General features: G+C 36.8%; 1 protein-coding gene across 2 annotated transcripts in view; it reads right to left on the bottom strand.

The window, feature by feature from the left end:
* Nucleotides 1-6,799: 6,799 nt before the first annotated feature.
* LOC137044566 (pro-neuregulin-3, membrane-bound isoform) overlaps nt 6,800-25,691 on the bottom strand; it is a 430,521-nt gene continuing 411,629 nt past the window's right edge. Inside the window, exons 6-9 of one of the 2 annotated variants that reach the window (XM_067420620.1) lie at nt 24,690-24,816; nt 19,657-19,775; nt 16,232-16,411; nt 6,800-9,800 (exon numbers count right to left, since the gene is read on the bottom strand). In XM_067420620.1, the coding sequence (XP_067276721.1) occupies nt 9,233-9,800; nt 16,232-16,411; nt 19,657-19,775; nt 24,690-24,816 (994 nt within the window). In that variant the 3' untranslated portion in view covers nt 6,800-9,232. The remainder of the gene's footprint in view (nt 9,801-16,231; nt 16,412-19,656; nt 19,776-24,689; nt 24,817-25,691) is intronic. The other variant, XM_067420621.1, reaches the window with a different exon arrangement.

Genomic DNA, 25,691 nt, shown 5'->3' with positions numbered 1-25,691 from the left:
CAGTGTATATTAATAAGAATTAACTCACTTTATAGGATGCACGCACACACATAACACTGCAGCTCGGATCGGCTCGCATTTCTTCTCCACACAATACTTTGGTGCGTCATTTTTAAAAGGGCAACGAGTCTTAAAGGGGCCACACACGCAATCAGTTTGTACAATGACATGTTGAGTTTTTACCAAAGAGATCTATTTAGTTTTCACCTGACCATATGCCATTCTCCTAACCCTCTTCTGGATCATCCAAATGCTCTCTAGCAAACTTCAGATGGGACCGGACATGTATTGGCTTAAGCAGGTAGCAGGACACATCTGGCACTGCAGGATTTGAGTCCCTGGCAGCGTAGTATGTTACTGATGGTAGCCTTTGTTACTTTGGTCCCAGTTTTTGTGATTATTTTGACCCCATGGGGTGAGATCTTGCATGTAGCCCCAGATCCAGGGAGATTATCAGTGGTCTTGTATGTCTTCCATTTTATAATAATTGCTCCCACATTTGATTTATTCATACCAAGCTGCTTACCTATTGCAGATGCAGATCCCAGCCTGGAGCAGGTCTACAATTTTGTTTCTGGTGTCCTTTGACAGCTCTTTGGTCTTGGCCATAGTGGAGTTTGGATTCTGACTGTTTGAGGTTGTAGACAGGTGTCTTTTACACTGATAACGATTTCAAACAAGTGCCATTAATACAGGTAACAGGTGTAGGACAGAGGAGCCTCTTAAAGAAGTTGTTACAGGTCTGTGAGAGCCAGAAATCTTGCTTTTTTGTAGATGACCAAATACTTATGTTTGACCATAATGTGCAAATAAATTCTTCAAAAATCAGAATGTGATTTTCTGGATTTTGTTTCTCATTCTGTCTCTTATAGTTGAAGTGTACCTATGATGAAAATGACAGGCCTCTCTCATCTTTTTAAGTGGGAGAACTTGCACAATTGGTGGCTGACTAAATACTTTTTTGCCCCACTGTTTATTTAGTAAATAAATATTAATATTATTACAATCATTTTTAGTAAAAATTCAGCTTGTATTATTTGTTAAATTTACTAATTACTATTTAATCAAATGTCAAGGAAGAAAAAATAGTTTTGTGGCATAAGGTGAAGTGAGAGCTGGGCTGGGGCAGCAGGGGGTGGGGACGGGGGGCAGGGCACATTCGGTTCAACATGAGAGTATCACGGTTCGTACCGTGGGTGGTATATCACAGTTTTATGGTTCGATTTGAATATCGTTACTTAACTAGGTACTTAATTAAGAAAATACTAGTTAATATAAGGTAACTACATGGGTTAAGATTATAAGTCTAGGTTCAGGATTAGTACCCAGTTATTGTAAAGACTATAATAAGTACAGTCATAGAGTGTACATGTGCCAAACAGTGAAACAGTGGCCTACTTGGAATTCTGTAGTTAATCTGAAATAACAATGCATTATTCATGTTCTAGTTCAGAGATTTGCAGTGTTATGCTTTTAATGCATCCATTTATTCTGCAGCATGAGCATCTTGTAAGTCAAGATTTTGAAATGTAAAAAAAAAGTAAAATCAATGTGACATCATGATGCCTTCAGCTTTGCTGGTCACGTAAGAGTTAAAATGCTTTAGAAAATGCAGACTTAGACACTGCCAGGGTAATTTATGCATGCAGCTGCAGTGAAAAACCATATTGTATACAACATTTCTGTATTGAAGCCACATCAATCTTCATTTTTTCAGTTATATTGTCATGGTTATTCGTAAAACCTTGTTATTCTTTATATTGCTCTGAGGATAAACTAGGGAAAACCAGGCCTGTGCGTTATAAACATAATTAAGAAGCCACAGTTACACAATAGATGCCCGTGACTCAAATTAAATTACATTTTTGTATGAGTTGTTCCAGGATACATTTTTGAAGCTCAGTTAACAACAAATATAAGAATATTTAATTAAAAATGATCAACCAGACAGTCACAACATATTCATTGTGCAAAATGTCAGCAGCACAAATCTCTCCCATGTACAATAATTACATATAAACAGTAATTTTTACATTTCATCAAAATGTAAAATAAAGAGACAAATAAAGCACACTATTGCGCTACATTAATTTGCAGGGGACTAACTTTAAAAGTACAACAAAATATATTTTATATTGACTGGCACCTCTTCCGTTCCCATGTTGATCCATGTTGAGAGAGACATTGAGAGTAAGTGAGACGTTGTGTGTGTAAGCATGATGGATATTGTAGTTCTAGACTAAATATGAGCATACAATTATTCTCCCTTATATCTCCCTTGTACAAAAACAGATTGTATTGAAGATTAACAGATTAGTATTTCTCAAAATGAATAAAACGTATGCAAACTCGATATTAAGCAAAACTGCAATAATTAAATGTTTAGGGTGCACTGTGTACATTTTACCGGCATCTAGTAGTAAGGTTGCAAATTGCAACGGCTTACTGCCCAGCCCCTACATTTTGAAGCACATAGAGAAGCTACGGTGACTGACACAGAACAAAGATGTCATTGTCTAGGACAGAGAGTACCTAGAGCTCTATATAGAGCAGTTTGACCATTTAGGGTTACTGTAGAAAAATGGCGACGCAAAATGGTGACTTCACTGTAATGGGACCCGTGGTGTTAGTGATAGAAATGCCTCATTTAGGTAATAAAAACATTACGGTTCATTATGGATAAGGTCTTTATACACCACTAAAAACTGTTTTGTATATTTGATTGTATATTCGATTGCAATATTATCATAAATAATATACTCTGCACCTTTACATATGCTTTATGTATTTAATCTCAGTTAATTTACCTAAGTTTTTTTTTTTTTGGAAAGTAAGCCAATACTTTTAAAAGTAACTTTCCCCAACATTCTAAGTCATTGGAACTAGTATGGCAGTTGATCTACTTTTTATCAAAATCTACCAGTTACATTTAAGGCATTTAGTTTCTCTTATCCAAAGCGACTTACAAAAGTGCTCGTGTATAACATTTGAGACCATTGAGATCAACAGACATGTGCTTTGGCTAGAATCTGTAAGAGAAGTGCTTCCTGTGCAAAATACAATAGTGGGAATCGATTACTGCTGAAAAGGGGAGTATTTATAAATATAATCCATTGTCCAGTGTGAAACCAAGATTCTTGGCTTTTCTTGTGGGTGAGATTGTTGAGTTTATTGAAAAGACAAGGTCTTGGCAAGGGTGGTTCTTGGCCAGGATGAACAACAATTTTTTTTGATCAATTGGGCTTCAGTTGATGTGTTTATTTGGGCACAAATGCTTGCCAGACATGCAGCGATTCATAAAGGTATCTGCTTGTCAGAGGGGGGAATAGAGAGAACTAATTCAATATCATCTGCACAAGAATGATGTGAGAAGCTATGAGTTAGCCATGAGTGATGAATTTACTAAGTGGTTTGCTGTAAAAGAGGATATGATTAGTGATCTTTTTGGAACAACAGTACAATGGTAGAACTACAGTTGGTATGGAAATAAAGCTGATGATTTTTGTGATATCTAATACCTTCTGTGCATCCAGTTTGAGGAGGGTGGAAAGGAGATTTGATGATTCATAGTAGGGCTACACAACATTTTTTGTTCACTATTAGGTAAATCACCAGGGTTGTGATACATATTTGAATGCATTACCCATGTAGTATTTGATATTAAGTGTCGTTAGTTAACTCAGGACACACAACAATGAACATGAAAACAAAGTGAACCACAGCTAACAGAGTGTTAATGAGTGCTAGAACTTAAGCTTTAGATCATTCTGATCTCAAGCACTCAACAAACAACTCATTTTAAGAATGTGGTTTTCCTCTAGATGAAACATTTTCTCCTTTTCACGCTTTGGTCAGTTCAAGAATAATTTGTTTGTTTACGTTTGTTTCTTTTGAGTTGTGTGGTGAGGACTTTGAGTGCATCTCTTTGTTTAATGATTTGCTGTTGACTCTCACTAACATTGTGTTTTGTGTGGAATGTTAAAGAGATTGAATGCCACATTGAAATCTTGACTATGCATGTCCCTAGATGTTTTCTTTAAAAGAGATCCTCATATTAAAACATGGTTAGGTGTAACATCTCATTTACATAAAGTATATTTCTGAGAGTAACAAAAACAGACCAATCTACATCACCATGACCAAACCAGTGTGTTGCGAGGATTATTTGTTCTGTGCAGTTGAGTTGTTTCATTATAATTTTGAAGAGTTTGGCTTTCCTATACAGCTCACGACTAAAGCTATAGACGAGGAAGGTTACTGAAATAAATAATTTGACTTGCAGATATATTCGGATCGCGTGTCAAACTGCCAAACTGTTTTTAATCACGTGACATTGGCGATCTGAATCATGAATCAATACGCTGATTCACAACCGTTTGAATCTTTATATGAGGATTGAACACAAACAGGGAAGTGAAGACAATGCTGAATAAAGTCGTAGTTTTAGTTATTTTTGGACCAAAATATATTTTCGGTGCTTCAAGAGATTCTTATTAACTAACTGATGTCACATATGGACTACTTTGATGAGGTTTTTATTACCTTTCTGGACATGGACAGTATGCATACACTTGCATACACTCTCGGACTAAATATAAAATATCTTAAACTGTGTTCCGAAGATGAACGGAGGTCTTACGGGTGTGAGTCATTAATGACATCAATTTCATTTTTGGGTGAACTAACCCTTTAATATTAACTCTTTCCCTGCCAGTTGCCAGTCAGCGCCAGAACTTTTGACCATTTTCATAAAACTTTAGTGGTCCCGGGCATATTTTGTTGTATACGAATATCTGAAAATGCAATCTATCAAAATAAAGAACAGAACTTCCATCAACACCCCCAAACCTTGCACAGTACCTCTTCCTTGGTCGACATTTAATTCACTTAAAGTAACTTTAGGGAGTTTTAATGTATGCTGTTTAATGTTTGATGATTGTTTTATTTTACATGTGCATAAGCATTGCTTCTATCACATGTTTCTGCTTCTTCTTTTCCTGTGTTTTGATCTAGAGATTCGGTACTGTTTTAGAAGTTGCCTAATAGTGCCACTCTATCAAATAACTGAAAATACAAAAAGGCACAAAATTCCATTAATGGAAGCGATTACTCCTCAACGTGCCAACCTGATGCAGATGTTAAATTTCCTGAAATGTTCTGGCTCAATGCTGACTAAAATTAAAGGACACATTCCCTGTTTCACAGACGAGGCTTCAGCCTAGACTAAAATGCATTTCTGAGATGGTTTAACTGAAAGCAACTTGCAGTGGCCTTTCTTAAAATGTCAGTGTTATTGTTTTGTCAAGTATACCACCAGTAATGTTTTTTTTCTCATGACATGTTTATAAAAGCTAATTAAATGTCCTAACTGAACTAAGGTCTAATCCTGCAATGACACTTTTGGGAGTGACAAGAGCAGGTTTTTATTATTCACCCAGGAAAAACACCCACAACATGTTGCTGCTGTTTTTTCAGATCTATCACTCAATGCACCGACTGTGCCTGGCTGTCAGAACTCAGACACCAGGATGGATCCTCTCAGTACACAAAACTTCCAACACTTCATGGACTCTTCAAGGCTGTTATACAGGAATTCTGCTCCCAGTGGAAGACCTGTTATTGGACTGATCCTCTGTCTGTGTGGATTGTAACAACTCAAGCTAAGTCAGACTCCTACCCAATATTAATTCAATCCTCTTAGATCATTCTAATACTGCTGAGTTGAAATTCCTTGGTTAGTGGCCTTAAGTATAAAAAAGTGGCTTGAGCTTTTGTTTCTAGTGCACTGACAGCCTCCCAAATTAACATTATTGCATCCTCTGTGGTGTGTGAACAAGAACGGATGCAACCTGTCTTTTTTATATTTTACAGTGACAGAATGTCTAATCTGTGACTTGCAAAATTTTGACTGTTGCATTTTTATTATTACTATTTGATTTTATTGGTAGAAATGATGAACCCCATTCTGTCTGTTAATATATTGCATATATATATATATATATATATATATATATATATATATATATATATATATATATATATATATATATATATATATATATATATATATATATATATATATTTTGGTAACACTTTATTTCAAGGTTCAGTTATTAACTATTAACTGGTTGCTTATTAGCCTGCATATTAGGACATTGGCTGTTTATTAGTACTTATAAAGCACCTGTTATTGCCTAAACTTAAATGCTACAAAAACTACCTTACTAACTATTAATAAGCAGTAAATTAGGAGTTTATTGAGGCAAAATTCGTAGTTAATAGTGAATATGTGTTCCCTACACTAAAGTGTTACCATATATTTTATATACATTTTTTTGTGATGAATGTATGAATGTTTATAGCATCTAAAGAAATACTATAAAGGCAATATATATATATATATATATATATATATATATATATATATATATATATATATATATATATATATATATATATATATATATATATATATATATATTCAAAAAATTGAAAATAAAACTGAAAAAACTATTTCAATAAATGATAAATGTAGCCTTGAGCAACTAAAATAAAAGTTAACTCAAAACTAAACTCAAATGAAAACTGTAACTAAACAAAGATAAAAGCTAATTAAAAATATTAATACATATATTACTACTGTATAAAAAATACTAAGATAACATGGTGTTATGTAATCTTATGTTTTTAGGATTTATATTAATAATTCCTAAATTAAGTAAAAAGCACGCATTTTAAAATTATTCAACACTGAAGATTCATCTTTATTGAAAAAAATAAAAAAAATGAACTAAATGAAAAGAAACTATTTCAATTGGGAGGGCAATAATGCATTTCCTCACATACAAGAACGAACAGAAATTTCTCGATTCTGAAATTGCACATTAAAGTACTCAAGGGGCTGTTATACAGAACCATGAAGTTTCCGTTGTGCTCGTGTTACACCTTGTACAGTTGCAGGTTGCACATAATGTCGAAACGTCTTGCAATATACTGTCTTCAGTAATTCATTCATCAATCACATACCTTGCATTCTGGAATAATGACAGAATAAACTACCATACATTGTAATTACTGTGCAAAAACAATTTAATATAATTCAGCACTAGTGTACAAAATATGGTCCAGCTCAAATGAAACCTTTCCCACACCATTTCAACTGAAAATGAACATTAATAGCAGGAACAGATGGAGGACAGTTTATATATCTGCTATGACCTGGAAATGAATTAGTCTGCAGTTTTAGAGATCACTTAGCAATGTGGCATCAGTTTGTTGCATTTTGGAAGTTTCTGGTTATCTATGCCCATAAAAAGAGATGGAAAAAAACACACACACAAACTTGTGGCCTCTTGGGAACTTGTGCATTTCTTCTGAGTATCAACTATAATCCTAGATTTGTAATAAACCGCTAATAATAATGGTATAAATAAAATAAGAAAAATGTAATTTGTCTGATAAAAGAACTGGTATAGCTTTAAGATCTAAATCTATCCTGTCTTTCCCATCATTTTTGTTACATTACTTTTGATGCATGATTACATGTCGCTGGTGGTGTTTTGGCATGTATATCATTTGAAAGACATGCCATCCACACTTCAACTGAAGTCAGTGCTTTTGCGAGGGAGAGGTTTTATAAGATCAAGTGAATATCTTATCTGCCTGCCCTTACAGCTCCTTTCTGCCACAGGCTAACCTTTACTTTGCTTTCTTTTACCAGGAGATGTGTTCAATCCAATCTTGGCTTTGAGTAATGCTCTGCATGGTAGACACAATCTCTGATGAAGGACAAATGTAGCATGCATTAAAAACAAAGGTCTTAAAATCAACCTACGGTTGGCGGTCTTAAAAAAAAATGCTTCAGGAGGAAAAACAGCATATAAAATGTCAATTCGACATAATGCCGGCATTGAGCACAGGTCTATTAAGACTGATCTATAAAACTCAGCAGACCACTCATTTCTATACCAGGATTTGTGTTGAAATCAGCAGACGCGTGTCAATTAAAATGCAATTTTCTCTTTGTGGGGCTTTTGTGTTCATCATGGTTTCATTCTTCAAAACAATACCACCAACATGCACAATTGTGTGAATTGTGGGGTCAGAAAAAAAATCAACAAAAAAGATTGTAAACAAAGAAACAGCTTCACTAAAGATTCATTGTTAATTTTTCTTACCACATTTGGTTGTTAATTCACAGAAATAGTATGTCCCAATCCAAAGGTAGAACACAGACTCATAGTGACCGCTGCTCCTACCCACCTTCCCAGAAAGCAGCAGATAATTCCATAAGAACGAAAAGAAAAAAACACCAAAGCTCCTTGTGTTGGCCGATACCCCCACCCCCCCACCCCCCTATCCCGTGCAGGAATATTCTCGGTCCACCTGGAGAGGCGACGACGGTCTGTTTGTGCATCTCAGGTGGTGTGCTGTAAGATGTGCTCTGTTCAATTAGCTTATCCTTACTCGTATCCGAATCAGAACGAAGGAGTGAACTCACTGAGGCACAGAAAACAAAACGCAGATTGCTCCACAAATGGACAGACACACCAAATTCTTCCAATCGATGTCTTGGAGGCAGTGCTTAACTATCAGTTACCTCATGCCTGGATACGATTAGCGTTTAGAAGTTTAGTCCAATTATTATCCACGTTCCACTGTTTTCAAAGGCAGATGGAGCCATATTCCTTGGCAGGGCAAAGGACAGTGACTGGGACGGTGATAGTAAACACAGTTACTGCAGTTGCAAAACACAAGATTGTGTGTCGGACAAGCTTAGCTTGGCTGGAAATGAGTGAAACGAGTGGAAAAACTCCTTTTCGTTTTTTAAATATATTTTTTTTAAACCACCGAGCATCAAGTCTTTAAGGATGTGGAGCTGATACAATACAAAAGAAAGTTTCTCATTCCCATAGTCCTTTTTTTGTACTTGGTCACCAGTTTGAATTCATATATTTATATCCATTTATATATATTTATGTATATTTTATACAGTTAAAAACACCATGGAGATGACAGACTATTTGGTTTCTTTTTCTAAGTAGAAGTTTCTCCTTAAATAAATGCATATAAATAAATTATCTTTTCACATGTTCAAGACTGCCACTCTCCCACGCTTCTACCCACAGCAGGTCCTCAGAAATTCAACGGTAGGTTTCAGTGGTATTTTGGCAGATCGTTCCGAAGCCCCAAGACACACGGGACATTTGTGATTAGTCCACTCAACCCCTTCTCATTGGCTAGGCTTTGTGGCTTCTTTGTGTGTGTCTCTCGGGTTCACTAAGTGAGTCTCCGTGGGCCCAAAAGAGGCCATTCCCCCTTGTCCACCTCCATTTGCTAAAAGGATGCACACAGTCTCTTTGGCCCCCTGAGGGACGAAGCTACTGATGTCCTCCTGTTTCCTCTGGGCATGTGCTAACGCTCTGAGCTGTTCCTGAGCCTCATCAAGTAGTGAGGTCACCTCCTCCCGTCTACCAGCCGCTCGGTTGGAGACCGTTACCTTGGACTGTTGATTGACAGCTGACGCATCTGCTTTGCTTTCCATAGGGCTAGAACGGCTGCTTCCATCAGTAGGGGCGGTTTGCATACACGAGACCTCATCCTGGTAGGAGTGGACGGAGGGAATGATCGGGATGGAGCAGGGTCGATGGGGAGCGGGAGGACTTTGGCTAGGGCCGCCGGACCTGAGGCTCCTAGCACACCTGTGGTCTAAGTGGCTGCTCCAAGATTTTGAGGATTGTGAGGCTTGCATATTGTAAAAGGAATCCTGGCGTAGGTCATTACCTGGGCCGGAGATGTTTCTGAAAAGAAAGAGCAAAAGATGACAGTGATTAAGAAAAAGTCAGATATAGAAAATGATTAGAGTGCCAAAAATGTTGTTTCTTGGGGAATGTTCGTTGATTACACACCATTCTACTAATAAGACACATAAGAAGAATAGATACACATTCCAAAAGCCAAATAAAGCTAAAGTGTGTAATTTTGGACCTTGTAGCATCAATAAACACAATTGCAAAAATAATGTCTGGTTAAAACAGGTTCCTGAACACTGTCACTTTTGCCAATAGCAAAGTCCATTTTTTAAGAAAAGTCAATCGCCGGTAGGGCTGAACAATTAATTGCATTTGCGATAATATCGCGATATGATAAAACACGACTTGGCACATTATGCCTACCATAATCAGTCTAATATTGTGTTGGTCATACTATACAATAGGGTGCACAATGGCATTGCGTGTGTTTTAGAAACACCCATGTTCTGCTTGCTTCCATTCTCTCTCTCTCTCTCTCTCTCTCTCTCTCTCTCTCTCTCTCTCTCTCTCTCTCTCTCTCTCTCTCTCTCTCTCTCTCTCTCTCTCTCTCTCTCTCTCTCTCTCTCTCACACACACACAAACAAACAAACCATAAAAAAATATATAACGTTCAGAAATGTTGAAGCGATGGATATGCGCTGTGAGAAACTTTGCTTGATGTTGTGCTTAAAGTGTGTTCTCGCTCGCCTGTATATTCCTTACAAATGCTCTACGAAGTCTTCATTTGTGTACTTTGGAATGCAATGTACTTGTATATTGAAAATAGGAAACTCACTGACAGAATTGCTTTCAGTTTCAAATTCACACTTTGTAAAGAGTGCTTGTGTGGCTGTGTGAGTCTCAAAATGCATTTATGATGCAAAATGAATGGAAGTCAGTAATGTCTTAAGGAATTAAACAAACAGGACAAACCACGTCTTATATTCTAAAAGAGATCTGTGCATTAGTGTGAATGCAGATCTCCTGCTGTCTATGTTAGATGACAACAGTTAAAAATTTTATTTATAAAGCAATTACTGGATTATTACCATAATATTTATCAGTTTTTTCATTGGCAACAAACAATAGATATAACCTCAGGTCAAACAATAGCATACTTTTTAATGTGCCTACTGTTCATTCCGAATTTGGTAAAACAGCCTACCGTTACAATGCTCCGTCAACCTGGAACGCACTACAGAAAAATCTGAAACTAAACATGTTTATTCCCATCTCTGATTTTAAGTCGTATCTGGCAGACATTCTGCATTATACATGTGAATGTGTCTAGACTTTTTGATGTGTACAGCCTGCATGTTCTCACTTGTAAATTGTATTTATGTTTTATGTTGTGTCCATCATTGTTTTTATGTGTCTTTTTAACTATGTGCTGCCTTTTCTTGGCCAGGGCTCACTTGAAAAAGAGACTACTGTCTCAATGTAACTACCCTGGTAAAACAAAGGAGAAATAAAATAAATAAAATAAAAGATGAGAACATCATCACAGCTCTTGAATGGAAAACATTCTTAACATGCAATTGTTTTAATTAAATTTGTGTAATCATTTAAAAAAATATTTTTTTTGGTAGATTTTAAATTTTATTAATAAAATAATTAATAAAAACAGGTTCAAGAATTGTTTTGGAACTGGATCGTGAGGTGCCTAAAGATTCCCACTAGGGCTGCAGCTATCGATTCTTTTTGTAAATGATTAATCTAGCACCTAATCGATTGATTAATTGGATAATAATGACTTTTTCCTTTATTAAATAGCAATACTAAATATATAAGAGAAAATAAGGCAGGTATATTAAAGTTCTTTTTGGAAAAAAATTAGTTTTATTGCTGAACATCTATTTCAAATTACTTTGAAACATAGTTTAATTTAAAACTAAACCTACAACACACACACACACACAAACACACGCACGCACGCACGCGCACACACACACACACACACACACTAATATAAATAAAAATAATGCCTATAAAATTTTTGTATTTGTGTTGTGCAACTTAACTTTCATGTTTCTAACTTTTGAACATTTGAATGGTGCATTTCGAAGATATTATCAAGTATATATAAAGTCTAATTAATGATTTTACACACATCACAATGTGTAATTGAAATGGAGTAAACTTAACTTGTTCAGCCCTTATTGGCGGCTATATTTGAAAAACCTCCTGCCAATTTCACATAAATATTTCAAATCCAGCAACAAAATAACTTGAACTGACCCATTATTTATTTAAAAGTCAAATAGCATTAAAATTGTGTATTTTCAAAGTTGTCCCATGGACTTGCTGTACAGAGTTTTTTGTGTACACATTTAGAAAAATAAAAACAACTATGAATGGATATTAAGGTAGGATACAAGAATGTATTTCAGTATGTAAAAAAACATAAAATTGACTATGTCATCACAGCTGAAATTATTTGTAATTTAATGTCTGACTTTTTGCTTTTTAAAACACTTTTTTTTTTTAATGTGTTAAGGCTATTAAGTGTTTATGGAATAAAACAATTACTACACATTCAGGTATCTGAGTTTATTAGCATTCATTCATTCTGTCTGGCTGGTGGCCCAGTGTCTTCTCTGACTCATAATCGTTTAGTTCAGCTGGGCTTCAGCATGTTTCCTGATTCAGGACTCGCTGCTCCCCATGGCAGTCATTCTTAAGTTAATCTTCTGACGATTTGAATGCAAAATTCTTTTAAATGGGATGAAAAAAAGAAGTTCCATCCAACCAGACCTTTGGTAAACTAATCTCTCAATTTAGGAGCAATCTGTATTATTCCCTTGATTCATTATCTTTGTGTAATAATTCATAATCCCTGACAAAGAATGGCTTTTCTCACAACATCAATATTTAACCAAGCGCTGCTTTTTCTAATAATGACCGAGTCAGAGCTAAGCCCCAATCAAGGGGAGGCAAATTGTCTGATTTAATTTGTTTTAAATAAAATAAAGATATGACAGAAATGTCAAGTATTCCAGCAGGCCATGGATCATTTATCCTAAACTATTAAGACTTGGAAACAGTTAAAGCATACATAGATTTAGCCTTCGTTTTTGTGAGCTTTTGCTTAAGATTAGAGATCATGATTTGATTTCACGAGATCATTTACCGAAATTCTTAATGTCAATAGAAAAGAGAGCTCTTTTCAATAAGACTATAGAAAATCATATGCTTTTAATAAAGCTCCTTCTGCCGCTCTCCAGTGACCCCTCTCTACATCTCTCCTCTAGTCACATATAGATCTAGACCTTTGACTAAACGACAAACGCTCTGGTTCACACTGCATCTTATTCTGCCTACAGAGAGGAAGAGCCTCATTCAGAGCAATGTTTCTCCACTCCAGTCACCAGGACCCACCTCCTAGAAAAACAGCAGAAAATATGTAGACTTCCCATTCTTCCTATTCCAAATGCATATCTATGTAAATCTAATATATTTCAATGTCATATTTCTGATGACACAAACCTGGCAAAATTGGATTAACAAAGAAAACTACAGGCAACCAATCAGATTAGAGCTTGCCAGATTGAAAAAGAGACTGTTGGTGGTCTGCTTATATTAATGTAAGTAACACTCACTCTGCATCTCACGAATAGACAGATCATTTCCTGCTATTTTAATTGTTACATTGTAAGCAAGGAGGAAACATCACTTTTGAGGGTTAGTAGGTAACAGCCGAAGGAAGCTACACTGTTGTGCCGCTCAGTGCAAGTTATGATTTATAACCTTATTTCCTGCAGTGCTGTTGTATTCATCATATCATGTAACAATTTCAGATACCTGCATGAAATGAATTGGGATGAAAGGAAAACAGCCTGATGGGTGTCACTGTTGTGAAATATATTCAGGGCATGTTTTGAGGTCCTGTATAATGAACAGCCCGGCCTCTTTGAAAGCCTCTCACTGAAAACACTTTAATGAGCAAACACTCACAGTAAGAGAAATATGCAGCTGATGAGGTCAGGCTTCAGAAAGCCACTTTGTCAATAGGAGCTATGCCGCAAACTGGGAAATCTCTGGATTCTATTATAGAAATCGGCGGGATTTGGTATGAATAAGCCACAATAAATGTTCCCTATATACTTCCTAAAGTACTCAGCTCGAGAGAATCCGGATGACCCAGAGGGGGTTGACAGGTACGTTTCTATCTAAAAATACTGAGAACAATAACACTATGAGAAGTCTGTTTCCTACATAAGCCACTCTAACAAGATAACAGCACGCTTTCTGGGACGGAAGAAATGAGACGGCCAATATTTTTTTCTGCTGTCATATGCAAAACAGTTCTATCTCTGTCTTTCTCTCCCTCCCTCCCTCCCTCCCTCCCTCCTTCTTTCCTTTTTTCCCTGTCACTCCTCTCCTGTCTCGCTCCCACTCTCTCCTTCTCTTTCCTGTCCCGTATCCCAGCCTGTCTCTATGGTAACGGAGCTCTCTTCGGCAGAAAAATATTCTTTTGCAGGCTGGAAGGCTGGAAATAGGTCAGTGCTGAGACCCCGTTGGAGATTTTAAGGCGAGGTGGTGTCTTCCACACGGCAAAGTGTTCCAGTATAGCATAGGAGGACTAACTGGGCCAGGATAGCCTATAGTGTGTGCGACTTGATGACTAGCCCATTCTAGCAAACTCATCCAGGACTGCCCATTCCATTGATATATCACTGGCTGTTTAATTGGCTATGACAGTGTGGTTTTTATTAGCTGTGCTGCTTCTAGAAAAGGCAGCACTCCCCAGTGTCCTCCTATCTCAGTGAGTCATGCCTGCATACAGAACTTCAATAATAGAGCTCAGACAAGCCCGCTTGTTGCTCTCGAATCGGCATGGAGACAAAGGCATACGACTGAAAATTTGGGAGCAATTATAAAACAGGCTTTATGGCACATACACAAATACGTTAAAGATACACTCTGGGTAAATGTATTTTAGCATACAATAAAAAGTCAACCTTGCCAGTGACATTCCACCAATCATGAGAGACAGGGCCCTGCCCACAAGTAGTGCATTATGCATAGGAGTTTGTATTGGAGGTTGAATTAATATCACAGACAGTGGTTATTTTGGGCATAACAAAATTACCAGCTTTTGTTCATGCATTCGACCGAAATCTATTATGCCCTCTTACAAACTCTTGATTTAGTTTTTGTGGTCTACAAGAACACTTTGAATGTTTGAATCATATATCGCAGATCGTTTGAATGAGGAATCTACATGGTATATATCTATGCTCGCACCATCTTGACCTCACCGAACGGAAGTTACTGCCGATGGGAAAACTTAATGAGACTCGTCGGGATATGAGGTAAAAAAATAACATAAATACTCTTCAGTTTCTCACAGAAACCGATCGGTTCGTGTCTTAACAAATCAATGTTTGGCAGGAGCAGCAGGGTTTTTGTGCACGTTGCCTAAGCATGTTTTGTTTGTTTGTTTTGCTCTCATAGACTTGTTACCTATTCACCCCTTTATATGACTGGCACACAGCAACGGCAGGAGTTAAAAATCTTAATTTGTGTTTGACTAAAGAAACAGACAGACCTAAATGTTGGCTGCACTGGGGGTAAGCAGATAATCATCTAATTTTCATTTTTGGGTGAACTAACCCTTTCACAGTTGCAGCACCTATCTTTGCAATCTGTCTGTAAAACTTAATTTAGTTCCTGTCTCTATGAAGCGCCTCCTTTTGAAAAGAGCAAAGTGCTCGGATTGGTTGGCTGGATCAGCGTGTTGAATTTGGTTAACAGCTTTGCAAGTTTTGAAAATGTCAAACCTCCTTTAACCATGTTAAGAGGCCTTGCCCCTCTCTGTTTTGCATTTGAAGGATATTGTGATGTGTGCGTTTCCAGAAGAAAACTCAAGGCTACAAACAAGGTTTTTCGTGGAGTTCAGACACAGTGATTGATGTAGAGAATAACTTTTATTCTCCTATAATAACCTTTGGAGTGGACTTTGTGCTTCGTAAACTTTTGCATTCTCAAACAGCAACATAACACTAAAGCAAATGGAAAATAGTTCCTCTTTAAGAGGGAAAACAAACAAACAATTAAAAAAATCTTTATATATTGAATCTGGTGAAAACTTCTTGGATTCAGAGGAGCAGGAAAAAAATGACAAAGAGTGAGTGTAATAACGGTCTCTCTCTTGGGTTTTTGTAGTAGAGGCTGTTGTTTAAAACTGCAGATTGGCTTATAAATCTGAGGATAGAGGGAACAGATAGAGGAGTCCTGGCAGAGGCAGAAAGTGTCACCTAGCAGAACTGACTCACATGACACCACCCTTCCATTCCATTGCACGCAATTTTCATTACATTAATGCATCCCATCCCTCAGAGAATCGCAGACTAGAGTTTAATCCATTGGGGCACGTCTATGCTCAAGCATTAAATAATTAGTATTAAGCTCATTGCAAATTAATGTTGCTAACTAACCTTCTCACTGAATCCCTCTCTGAGCTGTCTACTTCCTGAAGATGTTGGTAGGCAGGACCAGAATCTCTTGATCCACCAATGGCATTCAGACATCCTCTGGTTATGGGTGGTGTTCTGCGAGATGCAGGCCGGAGAGCAGAACGACTCCTCTGATCTGGACTATTAGAAAGGGAACCAGTCCTTTAAAATAAAACAAATCATATATCACTTATGGATTTCTTCATATGTACTTTTGTTAGTTATTGCACGAGTGAGTTTGATCCCCAGGGAAAAATTTTTCAGCGGTGCACTGTTTACTCTGGGATATCTTGATGTGTGCTTTGACTAGGCCAGATAAACATATTAAAAGCATTGGAAGATAACTAAACAACAACAGCAACAACAACATTAATTTTAAAATTATGTTTTTATTATTAATATTATTATTACATTTTTGTTTTGTTTTGCCTCTCATTTCAAGGTTAATAGGACAGCCGAAGAAAGGAAATAAGAGGATAGGAGAGGCAAATAATCAAAACAACCAATCAAACAAAAATGCTCTTAACAGAATATTAAGATTAAACTTTTAGATTAATCATTTTTTTATTTTATTTTATGTTTTTGCAAAAGAAAATATATTCACTAATACACTGTAAAACTTTTTTGTTGGTTTACCTTAAAAAAGTAAGTAACCTGGTTGCCTTAAATTTTTTAGTTTACTGAAATAAATTTGAGTTGATACAATGAAGGAAATTTGTTTAATAAATAGAAACTAAAAATATTTTTGTATCTGATCCACATAAAAAATGTGATAAATCATCAAAATAGCACAATTTGGCATGTTTCACTGCGTCATCAGAAAAAAAACACACACAATTACCCAATATGCTTACAAAATCTTTTAATAATATTTTAATAAAGGTTGTCGAATCTCAAAAAATGTTCATTGTTATTAACTCAAAATTTAAATTTCAATGAATTCAAAATTTTAAGGCAACCAGGTTACTTTTTTCTAAATATTTTCTACAGTGTACAAATACAAAGACAATCAAAGAAACAAACACATAACTAATCAAATAAAAAATACAATAAAACAAAAGACCAAAAAAAAAAAAAAAAAAAAAAAGATTTTACATCTGCAGGTGTTTTCTTGTATTATGAGGAAATCCTAAAAATAGCACAAGACTTTGAACAAAGCACAGTAGCGAATCTTTTTTTTTTCTTTCTCAGAGATATTCTATCCCAGTCTACATAGCATTCTTATGTTAGAAGTGCTTTACACTCACACATTCTCTCTGTCTCCATCTGGTGTGCTGAATGTTTTACAAACCAGGATATGTATTCATAAAGCTTGCTGAGAAAGACATTGGAAATGGACAACACTTTGGAATTCTGTATTTGGTCTACGCACCTGTAGACACATGTATGTATGTGTGTGTGTGTGTGTGTGTGTGTGTGTGTGTACATAGACAGATGGATAGATGTATAGATAGAAAGATATATGGATAGATGTAAATCACATTATGAAATAAATATATTCTCCAAAACACGTTGGCCACAATTATTGGCACCCCAGAATTTTTTATGAGTAAAATATCTCTGAAGTATATTCCCATTAATATTTATATTTTTAGCAAACCAGGCTGACTAAGAGCATGAAATTGTCCAGCCATGATGTCCTGTACCACAGGAGTATAAATACGAAGAAACACAAAGGCCAAATTCCCTTAATCATCGGCTGTTTTTACGAGTTCACAATTACAAAAGATTCAATAAAGTAAAACAATATAAGCGTATTTGACGTGCTGTCTGAAGTGATCGAGGGCTCAGAATTCAGAATGTAGCCCAAACCCAGAGTTGTTCCCCGTATCGCAGACCAAGAGTGAAGAACAGGGTGGCGGAGGGATGCAGAAACCTGAAGGTAACTGAGATGACGAACGTTAGGAGAGTCGGCTCTCGGCTGTGTATATATATATATACTTCCACTCGAGCTGATTCGATAGACAGTTTGAACGTGCTCCTCACGAACCTTGTTTATAAAACATCATTTTTGCTTGAAATCTGCAATCTCTGGAGTCTGATAATTAGCTGAACGTATACTAGTTTAATTACTGACACTACGCCTACTTTTAAAATCTTTATTTGAATATGGCAACATTCTTATTTTAAACATTTTATTTGAATATAGCAACATCGGTCAACAACATATTTCTATAATTAAATCACAAACAGAAACCCCTTCCCCTATCAGCCAATCCCTGTGGTCATAGTTAGCAAGCATGATGACATTATCTATAGCCATGAGGTCAACCCCACCTTTACTCTTATCTTAAGACTTCTCTCTATTCTTTAGTAAAAGTTGCTCTCAGTAGCTTTGTAAATAGGTTTTTTAGAGAAAACTCGTAACTGCCTCTTAGTGGTAAGATAAAATGTTTTGTGAATATGGCCCCTGATGTGCAGCAAAAGATTGTTGAGCTTCACAAAATAGAAAGAGGCTGTAAGAAAATAGCTAAAGCATTGAAAATTCCTATTTCCATCAGCAGGGCAAAAATCAAGAAATTCCAGTCAACTAAAGATGTTACAAATCTGCCTCCTCAGAGGAGATTTGAGTGGCAAAGTCTCTCCAGGGATCACAGCTGGAGACCTGCAGAGATTAGTTGAGTCTTGGGGTCAAAAAAAAAAAAAAAAAAAACATTTAAAAGACGGAGCACATCCAATGAGTCACTTTGTTCCCAATTAGATATTTATGGGATACTGCTAGGCACTACAGGGAGATGTTGTACATACGTTTCCACTGAATGGGGCCACATTAACATATAGATTAATTGACCTATCACACCGCTGGCAGTAAGGAGTACACATGTGACTATTTGGTAAAAAATAGCCTGAAGAGGAATTCATGCTCAATTTTAGATGAGTCTCCAACAGAGAGATAATTCACTGCATATTTAAATCCTTCCTTACACTGAGTCAAGTGCATCAGTTACATTGTAATGACCGTTTGAAGATGTGAGCAGTTGGAGAGGGGTGGGACGGAGGCAAAGGCTATTTTTTTCTATGATGCCTATATACACTGATCAGGCATAACATTATGACCAACTTTCTAGTATGGTGTTGGTCCCCTTTTGCTGTCAAAACAGCCCTGATCCACTGAGGCATGGACTCCACTAGGCCTCTGAAGGTGTGCTTTGGTATCTGGCACTAAGATGTTTGTTCAGCACATCCCACAGATGCTCGACTGGATTGAGATCTGGGGAATTTGGAGGCCAAGTCAAAAACTTAAATTCGTTGTTGTGCTCCTCAAACCATTCCTGAATGCCAGGCCGAACTATCCTGCTGAAAGGAGCCACAGGCACTAGGGAATACCTTTTCCATGAAAGAGTGAACTTGGTCACATTAAATCTGCTGCGAGGATCGTTTTAGAAGCAGTATTATAATTATCATACCTGGTGTGTTTTCCTGCCATTGGGCCCTGTGGATTGGTAGAGGCAGCAGTGCTGTGAGTGTAACTGGATTCTCGAACAGCACTTCCAAGTGGTGGCAAGGACCTTGTGGGTTTATAATACTGCAAAAGACCAAAAGCAAGACAAATGTTACATATTACACTGTTTTCTATGGGCGAGGCAATAAACTTTAAAACTTTCAATTAATATATTTTTTTAGTCCTAGTTGGATAATACATCCAGAAGAGCTCAGGCATCTACTATGCTCTTTGCCTTGATTCTTGACTTTGACAAAGAGTCAGTGGCCGGGTTCCACTGATATGTTCAGATAATCTAAAAGACCTTTATGGAACCTGCAGACAAATCCAATTTAAATTTCACACCATGAAAGACTTCCTCATAAAATCACATTTCTGCTTCTGGCAGAATGCACACAATGATCTAAATGTCAGAGAGATACTTAATCTCCGCCACTATCCCACCTTCACTTCACAGTGTCGAGTGGAAGAGAAGAGAGAGGGAGTGTACAGTAGGATAACTGATGGCTGATGCTGGATCAGAGAAGGGCACTAGAGTCACTCTAATTGGATAATATAGCACTTTCAGGACTATGTAAATCCAAGCATTGTCCCAATAGCCTCCTCTAATGGAACTTCTGTGGGAACAATATGCAGTGTAGAAGAGACCACATTGTTTATTTTTCCCTGTCCTTTTTCTTTCCTCATTTACATTTATGCATTTGGCAGACACTTTGCACTCAAAGTATGCATTTCATCAGTTTACGCCTTGGGAATCCAATGTATGACTTTGCCATTGCTAGTGCTACTGGAACACTGAAACTTTATTATAATTGCTTAAAAAATATGCAGTGTATGTGCATCATTTAGTAACTCATTATTTTCTGTTCTGCAAATTATGACTCGGAGCATCTTTACATTATGATTCGAATGTATCATGTAACATCCCAGCCTACAGGACTTTATTCATTTGTGATATAACAGGAGCATGGAGGAAATATCTGGTGTCTATGAAATGCTGACACTGCTTGACAGAGAAATTACCCAATATCACTGCAATTTGTACTTATTTTAAGAGGTGGCTAATTCGTATGAATTTGAAAGACCTCCCTTATACGATAGTTGCTGAATCGTACGTATTTGACTAGTTTGTCAGATCGTTTGATTTAGTGCCAATGACCTACCTCTAACCTCCTCCCTAAAACATACCAAAAAATCGTACAAATTCAAAGGATTGAGGTTGTATGAATTCGTACAAATTTGCCACCTAGTACAAATATGTATGGAATGGTTGTGAAATATCATTGAATAGACACATTCAAGCATGACATTTTTTTTCAAACCTGGGCTGAAGTAAGCTGACAATGCATAATGTGAAATATACCCACGCACAATACTGTAGGCAATTTTATAATTGATATGTTTTGAAATTCATTTGAAAGTCATATGTTTAAAAACATAAATATAAATGATTTAATTCAAAACAAATCTAGTTTTTGTTTACTGACAATGATGAATGGCTTTGTTATGCCATGCTTTGTTATATGTTGCTATGGCCATCTTCTCTCTATGTTAATATGAATTGCATAGCTGTATGATTATGTGAATCATGATGACAGTCAATGTGCTATTGAAAATATCAGGTGAGTGGGAAGGAGCTAAAAAGAATTATACAGAAGGAAAAAGGGAGCCAGAGAAAGAGTAGAAATAAACTGTGGGAGGACATGGTGGTAAGACATTCTGACTAATAACAGATTTATATAAATTCAGAGAGAAAAATAACAGACAAATATTCCGAAAATGTAAAGAATAGGGTTAGCTAAAAGGCTAGTTGCCAAACATATTCTAGCAAAAGCATGGCGATGATACGGCTTTCAAAGGCAAAGTCATTATGACTTAGAGTGCTACAAAAAATCTTTAAAATAATTTCCAACAACAGGTTTGAAAAAGATGTCTGATTCATTCTAAGATGTAAATGGTAATTTCTGAATTTAAGGTCAACGCTTTATCACATGGGTAACTAGTATTAGAAAAGCTAGAAAAGCTATCATTATTGAAGCAGTCAATTTCTTTTCCCTCAGATGCACTCGGACCACCTCAAAAGAACCCATTCAGGCAATCAAAAATGACTTCATCTGAAATCTTTTGAAAGCATGCCTTTCTGATCTGGAAGATGCATTTTTCAAAGCATAGCCCACCTACATTTCCAGAAAATGCTTTTAAACAAACAGGCTTGAATAGGCTACTTAGCTTTTAAATAATCAAGTGAAATCAGCCAAAATTTCCCAATTTTTAGATAAACAAAAAGTTCTAAAATATTCCAAGTTTATAGTCTGAAATTCTCATTTTTAAAATCGAATTAACACTAATGTCCAGGTAACAAGCAGGCTCTATTGTTTTATGAAACAAGAATGGAAATTCACAAAAAGTGCTCGTAATCCTGGACCATACAGACAACAAACTGCTTAGTAAATGCATCCGAGGCGGACTATGCAGTGAGCAGAACATGTGATGTTTACACATTCTGAAATGTTATTCAGAAAGGTAATGAGCGAATTAGGGGGAGAAAATGTACTCCACAAAAGAGCAGAAAATTGAGACATACAAAAAATACAAAGGATTATTTCTAAATAGCATAGCAGAGATCACCTCAGACATCATGATGGGACATATCAAAGCTGTATGACTTCGTTATATAGCTATACAGAGGAGAATATGTGAGACGTATAGGGAATGAGGATCTCATTGGAACTTGATGCATCTGCTTTGAACATAGTTGCATTAGGGTGAATACATGCTGGCTTCTCAGAAGGACGGTTAGAAGGGGATGTTAATATAATGGATGTTTTAATTTAGCCGTAATGGCATGCAAGACCATCACCTAGAGCTTGTGCAATCTGCATGATGTGTCCCAAGTTAGATGGTAATTGTTTTAAATCCCATGTCAGTGAGGAGTAACTGGAGTAAATGTGTTACATGTGACAGGGTTTAGAGAGCTGTGAGTTGCTCACACTCATGTCAGCAAAACCTTTGAACTGAATATTTCACATCCATAATCAAAATCTTTGTAGTATGCAGGGGGAAAGCTAACAACACATAATTCACATTTGCATAGCCTAAAATATAATTCTAGACAAGACAGGTTGAATGTTATCAGTGTATTATAAATGTTTGCTTATATGCCCGAGGGCTGAACTTTCAGCGAAAGGTGCACCAGACAGAGCGAGGTACATATGAAATATATATGAGGCACAGGTTAGGACTGATTTTGAAATGTGATGGAAACATATCTTAAATTAGTAATATTATATGTTTCACATATATTGCTACCAGGGGTTTCTCTAATGCAGATATGCATCAAATGTTTGACAAGTCATTCCATCCTATATTCACCACAGTTCATATAATTACGGAAAGAGAAAAAACACTCATGAAAAAACTAACTAACATAAGGTGTCAGAAGCTTGGTCTGCCCTTGTCACTAGCCTAGTTTTGATTGCTTTGGCTGGTATTTGCATGCCTTCTGACAGTGTGTGATTGCTGTAACGATTAAACATCTCACTGGGTTTGAGTGACATTCAAATTACAACTGTGTTTGCCATGCAAATAGCCTGTATCGGCTTATCTGTGATGGATCGGCTAGTGGGGCAATTGAGAAAGTGATGAATATTAACCAATCTCCCAACAGGCTGCAATGTCTACATTCACTAGGGCACTGGACTGGCATATAGTTTCTGAGCTGAAAAGACAGAGAATGATGCAGTAATCACAAACCCTCAATGACTAGCATGACTAGCATTATTAGTGTTGCTGTCCTTAGAGACTTGCACACCCTGAATAGCTGTGACAGAGCCTCATTACAATGAGCTGAGTGGTGTAAAGCGTCAGCTGTTCTTTGTTTTTACCCGCTGATGAGCAAGAGATGTGATGGGATTTGTCTCAGAAACCCATTAAACATGTATTTTCATCGATTGAATCCCTATCAGATTGCACTTGACAACATACAACAACTCCATGAAAACATTTGGCGTTTTGAGGCTTTCCAGTGGTTCTTAACCTCTTTGATCTAAGAAAATAGAAGTCCCTCACATCAGGGTCAGAGCGAGGGGTTGGGGGAGTGGCGGAGCCAGAGGGGTGTCCAGGGTGGCACCCCAAAATTTAGATCGCTATTTCGATTTTACATTCTATTGAAAGAAGCGTGTATTTTGATGTGCAGCGGAGCGGCACATTGTCATCCGCACGCATCCGTGGTGTAGTAGGCAAAAATACGCTTTAAAAGACGCGCGGACAGGGCTGCGCGCGTGAAGCGTCCGGTCGCAGAAAGTGAAGTATACCCAGGGCTTTACCATTGAATATTAAGAGAATATTAAACTTAGTTGCCCCGCTGCTCCGCCATTCATAGCTTTCTATTAAACAACACAATTTTTCTTAAAACATTTTTTTTTCTGTGTAAAGTCTGTGTTAATGGAAGGATATTATAAAGCCTAGTTTGAGCTTTTGTTGTTGTTGTAGTTTTTACAGCAAAACACATTGATGCCACTTCTTTCATTCTTGAAGTGCACCTTTTTGCCTGTATGGTGATTAGATTTACTGCATTGTGAACGCGGTGCGTTTGGTGCACAGCATCTGGCACTTTATCAATAGTGCTCTATATGTATATCCCCCCTAATAACTTAGGCAATCTTTTTGAGGTCTTATGTAGTCCATCTATTTAATAGACAGACTGAATTGTTCATGACAGCAGCTATGACGTAAACCCAAAAGACTTTTGGGAATTTTCTTAAAAAAGAACAACCTTTTGATATGTCCTCTCCAAGCTTTCTGTTTCAATAGGAAATGTGTCAACACTTAAACTGCATTTAAAACAAAGCAATTCTCCTAGGGTCTTTAAAAGTCAGAATACACTAGTAAAGACACAATGGAAAGGAAGATGCAGTCCAGTTTAAGAATATCCACATACTATCCGTATACAAAACATAAATTGATGCCAGTCATAACAAAAGGTCCAGAGGAGCTTACTTTCTGGATCTGCATGCCTTGCTGAGGCCTAAGGCTGGGTTTAGGGGCCAGGCTGGAAGAGTTGAGGTTGTAGTTCTTCTGGCTACGACTTTCTTTCAAGTGTGCCTGGAGCTTTTCCCTCCTTCTCCTGTAGGGGGCAGCATAATTAGAGACCAATACAAAATATGGGGATATTTATTTACACAAAAAAACACATGAGCAGACTCATTCTCATGCAAACACATCACCCATCATCTGTAAGAATATTTGCTGACAGTCAAGACAGCCCATAGTTATTTTCCTGGGAGATAAAATAATTACTGGTGCACTTAAATGTCACTACATCATTGTTTGATTTTTCTTCTGTCAGTTCGCTCACTCGTATCATGCGTTTTATTTAAATTGCTGGGCGCACACACACACACACACACACACACACACACACACACACACACACACACACACACACACACACACACACACACACACACACACACACACACACACACACACACACACACACACACACACACACACACACACACACACACACACACACACACACACACTCTCTTTTGCTTCAGACAGTTGCTCTTACTGATGCTTGACTCAACTCATGGGTGAAATATGGATATATACTCAACCGCACGGAACAGATCAATCAAAGTTTCAGTCTAATGTGGGTATTATTACCCACTTTACTGCAGCATCCTAAAGCATCGTAGACAATTTCCCAAGGCTGCTAAAGGGAGGAGTTTTTAATTATTCTGTTTCCTATGATATCTAAATTTGACCAAATTCTGAGGCAGCATCACATGCACCTTTTGCAGTAATTCTCATTCTTTTTGACTTCAATGCCTCTGAAGGCCTCTTAGCCTTAACTTTGTTTTTAAAACTTATTTTAATATTTTAAAAAAGTAACTAAATTATAATTAAGATTAAAATAATGAAATTTCAGGATTTGCAAATGTGTGTATATATATATATATATATATATATATATATATATATATATATATATAT

Source organism: Pseudorasbora parva, chromosome 17 (assembly GCF_024679245.1).
Source record: "Pseudorasbora parva isolate DD20220531a chromosome 17, ASM2467924v1, whole genome shotgun sequence".
Lineage (NCBI taxonomy): Eukaryota > Metazoa > Chordata > Actinopteri > Cypriniformes > Gobionidae > Pseudorasbora > Pseudorasbora parva.
The sequence above is the reverse complement of the archived record's forward strand: the minus strand, read 5'-3'. Positions and strand labels throughout refer to the sequence as shown.